Consider the following 5,329-nt stretch of genomic DNA (forward strand, 5'->3'; position numbering starts at 1 on the left):
AACAATTTATAAAGGCATTCTGCAGGTAAACATTAAGCATTTTCATCCACTACCTCGTCTGGTCTAGTCTTGTTTTACTGGATCATTGCGAGTCTTATCCAAGAGACGCTTATTGGTTCTCTTAATTGAGTCAGTGAAGTGATGCTTGAGAGCCGCTCGAACCGCTGCAGTCCAATAAATGAACGAATTATTCAGATTGATTCTTGAACCGGTTCAGCAAATTCATTAAAAAGATCCGTTTCAATAGAACGATTCTTTCACGAATCGGACATCCCTTTTATGGTCTAAGGCTAAGCCTTCACCATAGTAGGTTTCCTTTACCTTTGGAGCAGGGATCACTTCTTGGTTTATTCAGGGTTTTTGTAATTCCGTTAGAATGGAGAACGACTCCGAGTCCCGCATGGACAGCAGCAGCACTACTGACAGAACCAGTAAAAGTTCAAACATTGAGAGTTTAGGCTTGTCACACTCCAAGTTGGTTTATGATGGGAACTTTATTCGCTCTGCTTCTGGTGTGTTTATGGCTGGAGAAATCGTAAGTAAGCAGTGGATCTAAACTTACTAAAAATCCTATTAGCCTACTTTTAAGTCAATTGATAAAACATGGGTTGTATGAATTAGAATTAAAGAAAACTCATCTAGATTGTTGAAAGTAGTATCTATAATTAGAAATGGATACTTTTTTGCACAAATTTTGTTTCCACTTTCCATTTCCCAGAGGAGGATGTCATGCTGCATCTCTTGATATTGTAAAAGTGAAACTGGTTTGAAATTTGTTGTTTTAATCTGCGCCGTTCATCTGCTGTGAAAAAGAAGCACATTTTAACTTATGTAAAAAGAGTAGCTTACGTATTAGTAATATTTAGGAAGTAATATATGCCTACTTTAAAAGAATATATTTAAGTGCAAACTGAATGTAATGTTTAGGACACGTAATTGCATGTTATTTGCAATTTAATGAAGATCTACTATAGTTTATATTACATTTGTTTTGTAGTTTAAATGCAATTAGTAAAACATAAGAGTGCTTAAGGACTTAAGTACATCTTTATATGTAATTTAATAATTACTTCTTTTGTCTTTGAAATATGGCTAAAATATATATGTATATGTATATATATATATATATATATATATTGCAATAAGGAAGTTATATAGTAATATTAGATAACATACAGTTAAAATGATAATAAAGTAGTTTTACATGTGCTTTAGCATGTTAGTGAACAGCACACAGAATAAATGTTCTTCTTTAAAGCACAGCAAAAAAAAAAAACATTAAAACATCATGATATAAAATATACTTTAAGGTCAACCTTTTAATTTAGCATTATTACAAAATGCACTTTTTAAAGTGTAATTAAATGAAAAATGAAAGTTTACTCTCTTTACGTACACTTAAGAGACCTTCTATTTCATTAATATAATTGCAAACATTATCGTTTTTTTTTTTAAATATACTTTTTAGATTCGAAGTACACTGCAAGTGTACATTCAAAACAATTAAGCACACTTCTTTTTCACAAGGAATTGCTTGCAACGAATATATGATGAATAGGAATAACAAAATGTAAGATTTTTTTTGTTGTTGTTGTTCATAAAGATAATTACTCACAAAGGAAAGAGAGGAAGAGGACCAACCAAAACAGTGTGGAAACAAACTCTTCCTTTTGGCTTGTATTGTTCTTCTTCCTTCCACCACATGCTCTGAGTCAAATCTAAGCGTTCCCTTTCCTGGTGTAATCTACAGCCAGCTCTGTCTTCCAAACCCAAAATTATTTTTCCTGCAATATCAAGAACACAGTGAGAAATTCTTTGCTGTTTATAACAGGAAGGGAGGGTGGGAAGTCTCTGGAGCATAATTTGGTGTTAAAAAGGAATGGTGGCTAGGCCCAGTTCTGCTGCTTAGAGAACATAATTGTCATTGTTTTTATTTTGTTTGTCAGAATGTGTTTTTACAGCTCAATTCTAAAGTGTTTTTCAGGTCCTAAAATATGAGCTGGTGCTAACATTTACGCAATTGGCAGATGCTTTTATCCAAAGCGACTTACAGTGCATACAAGTTGTATGTTTTATCAGTACATGCATTTCCTGGGATTCAAACCTATAACATTGGCTTTGTGTCATGCTGTACTATATTTGAGCTACAGAAATGCTCTCATGTCATGGCCATTATCTGCTTTCTTATAGCTGGTTTTAGATCAGTTTCATGGTGTTTAAAGAGTGCTGTTTCAGTCCGTCTGTGCTCCATCTTCACACTCAGGTGTTTGGGCTCCTGGTGTGGACTCTGATTGGTGGGACAGAATACCTCCATGTTCCTCCACTGGGATGGGTAATGTTTGTGTCAGTCTTTTACTGGGTGCTTACTGTTATTCTCTTCCTCTTATACCTGACTATGGCCCACACCAGGATTCCCCAGATCCCATGGAATATTTTGGTGAGTAAATTTGAAAAAAAAAAGTTAAACTTATCTAAATTAAACTACACAAATGAATGTCTTTTTCACCAAACTTTCATTAAACTGAAGGCTTCTTAATTCACAGGGAATATGTTTTAATGGCAGCGCCTCTGTGTTGTACCTGACTGCAGCTGTGATTTGTGCTGTATCTTTGAATGTGGCCATTAGGGGGCGCTACTACTTCATCAGCTGGGTGGCATCAACGGTATGAAAAGCAACTTCCCTGATTTGTTTAGCAATACTCTTGTTGTCTTCTAGCCTAGCAATGTCTTTCCTACAACACATGATTATTGTCCTGGACTGAAATAATGAGTTCACATTAAGTAATCTGACATAACTGTACTGCATTTTGTTTATGTGTGTGTCATGCAATTACATGAAGAACATGTAACTGTGGCCTATAATATAATTTGAATGACAAACTCCTGTTCTTTTCCTTTTCAGATATTTGCCTCACTGGCTATGGTGTGTTATGCAGGAAATACAGTTGTGCATTTCAAATCCTGGAGATCAAAAAGTGAAGATATATAAGCAAATAGTTTGTTTGCTTGTCTGTTTGCTTTTATTATCCCTGGGGGATCATTTATGCAAATTTAAAGAATCACATAAAAAAAAAGAATTTTATTGTGGTTGAAGTGCTTAAAATGTATGTAGCTTTGTTACTATAAATAAAACTTTAACTGTACACTACAGAATATTTCTCAGTTGAATTTACATATTAAATTAATTAATGAGCAAGAACATACAAATCCATGTTTAAACCCATGCTGTATCACTACTGTAAGCCCACTATAATGATTTATATTTAGAGCTGTTAGATTCAATTTGATGGGAGGTTTTAGGATTTTGCATTAAAGGGGACCTATCATTCCAAATTCACTTTTATATGGTATTTGTGCACACATCCACCCCATAATGGTAAAAATTCACCCACTCCTTTTTTTATATTCCCCATAAATCATAAACAGCGTCTCGAAACGAATGCTGTCTTTTGTGATGTCACAAAAGGGTTAAGCCCCACCCACAACTGCTGATGGCCCTATTAGCATAGATCAGGGGTTGCAGGTTCTCAACTCTGGCCCTTGAGATCGACTTTCCTGCAGAGTTTAGCTCCAAACCTAATCAAACACACTAATCAAGGTCTCCAGGATTACAAGAAAGTTAGAGTCAGGTGAACTTGATCAAAGTGGCATAGATCCTTCCCCTGCACTGTAAAAGAAAAAAAAAATCTGTCAGCAGGAGTGCCAAAAGAAATAAATAAAAAATCACTGTGAATTGCAAAAAAAAAAATACAAAATTGAAAAAACATCAACATCTAAACCTTTGTTAATCCTCAATAAGAACTTTTATGGACATATGACAGGAATAAAGTCAATCTGGTTAGTAATAAGTAATGCTGCTTTTGGAGTTGTTTACATAATAGATATCGATTAATTGTCTTACATTTCAGTTGATTTCATCTAAGGTTGTGGCTGGAAGTCAGTTGTAGTTGTTGTGTTTTCGCTCATCTCTTTTGTCTTTTTTCTGTTCTTGTTGTTTCTTTTTCCTTCAGTGATTCTGCTTGTTAAGAGCAGGTGTTTGTAACTAATGACACTCAGGGCTCTATCATACATCCGGCGCAATGCGGCGCCAGGCGCGACGCAAGTGTTTTTTTAGCTAGTTTCAGCCCGACGTAGTAATCATTTTCACGTCCTGCGCCACGTTGTTTAAATAGCAAATGCATTTGCGCCCATTTGTGCGCTCATGGGCGTGCTGAACTGAAAACGAGGAGTGTTCAGGCGCATTGTTGGCGCGTTGTTATTTTGAGGCAACTGAAATAGACTGCGCCATTGACCAACAAAAACCTGGTCTAAAGCCAATGGCGTAGTAGTTTTATTTAATTATTTATTTTGTTATTTAAAGAGCGCGCTAGTCGGGTCCACAGCACGCGTACTCTCTGCTTATTCCACACAGGGACGCACAGCAGCCCACAAACATGCCAAATATTAAAAATGAAAGAATATCAATGTAAAAGATTAGTATTGTGTAGGCTACATAAATATAAAAATGCCTACATGTCATAATGCATGGTTCCTCAAATCTTGCCCTGGAGAGCCAATGCGCTGCAGAGTTTAGCTCCAACCCTGATCAAACTCACCTACCTGTGATTTTCTAATGACCCTGAAGACATTAGCATGCTCAGGTGTGTTTGATTAGGGTTAGAGCTAAACTCTGCAGGAAAGTGGATCTCGTGGGCCAGATTTGAGGATCCCTGTCATAATGGATAGTCATTGTATGGATCAGAATTAGACTACCTATTTGCTCGCACACGAGCAGCTCCGTTTCATCTCTGGAGACGCGTTCTGTCTTTACGCTTGCAAATAGCAAGTCCGCCATGGCACGAGCGCAACTGGCTCTTAAAGTGAATGGGAGATGAGACTCTGATTGGTTTATTGCACATTATGCCCAAAACACACCCATTACTCATTAAGAGAATAGGGACAACCCTTTTAAACCATGCGCCGGGCGCGCCGACCGTTTTTTCCGTCGTTAAACTAGCAAAGGTGGATTTGGACACTCACTAAGTGCAACTGCGCCATGCGCTTAAAGCCCGGGATACACTGCACAATTTTAGCAATCCTATAAGATCATTACTTTATCACACTGTGCGACATGGATCGTTTAAACTTGGGTAAGACAAGCATGTAGACTGTACGATTATGACACCTATTGAATCGTAGGCTGCGACACACGTTAGCGCAACGTCATCAGCATGCGCTAGTGGTAAACAAATACCGGTACATCAAGATGGATCGCGCTTTGGCAGTTGTGCTTTTCATGTTCACTGAAACAAAGAAGAGGCCAATATGGACCCGCTCATGGCTCGGGAAA

At 37.2% G+C, this 5,329-nt stretch overlaps 1 protein-coding gene across 1 annotated transcript; it reads left to right on the forward strand.

Annotated features, from left to right (window-relative positions):
* The first annotated feature begins 322 nt into the window (after window positions 1-322).
* LOC107751904 (CKLF-like MARVEL transmembrane domain-containing protein 8) lies at window positions 323-2,989 on the forward strand. Its single transcript, XM_016567677.1, has 4 exons — window positions 323-535; window positions 2,264-2,437; window positions 2,544-2,663; window positions 2,903-2,989. Exons 1-4 carry the CDS (start codon window positions 377-379, stop codon window positions 2,987-2,989), a joined length of 540 nt encoding a protein of 179 aa, XP_016423163.1. The 5' UTR covers window positions 323-376.
* The last annotated feature ends 2,340 nt before the right edge of the window (window positions 2,990-5,329 follow it).

The sequence above is a fragment of the Sinocyclocheilus rhinocerous genome, unplaced genomic scaffold (assembly GCF_001515625.1).
Source record: "Sinocyclocheilus rhinocerous isolate Xijiao unplaced genomic scaffold, SAMN03320098_v1.1 scaffold752, whole genome shotgun sequence".
NCBI classification, from domain to species: Eukaryota; Metazoa; Chordata; class Actinopteri; order Cypriniformes; family Cyprinidae; genus Sinocyclocheilus; species Sinocyclocheilus rhinocerous.

What these genes read in the sequence shown, in the direction of transcription:
- LOC107751904 (XM_016567677.1), top strand. Translation starts at nt 377, where the DNA reads ATGGAGAACGACTCCGAGTCCCGCATGGACAGCAGCAGCACTACTGAC. An exon ending in TGTTTATGGCTGGAGAAATC is followed by an intron (nt 536 to 2,263) that starts GTAAGTAAGCAG and finishes CTTCACACTCAG; the next exon opens with GTGTTTGGGCTCCTGGTGTG. An exon ending in AGATCCCATGGAATATTTTG is followed by an intron (nt 2,438 to 2,543) that starts GTGAGTAAATTT and finishes CTTAATTCACAG; the next exon opens with GGAATATGTTTTAATGGCAG.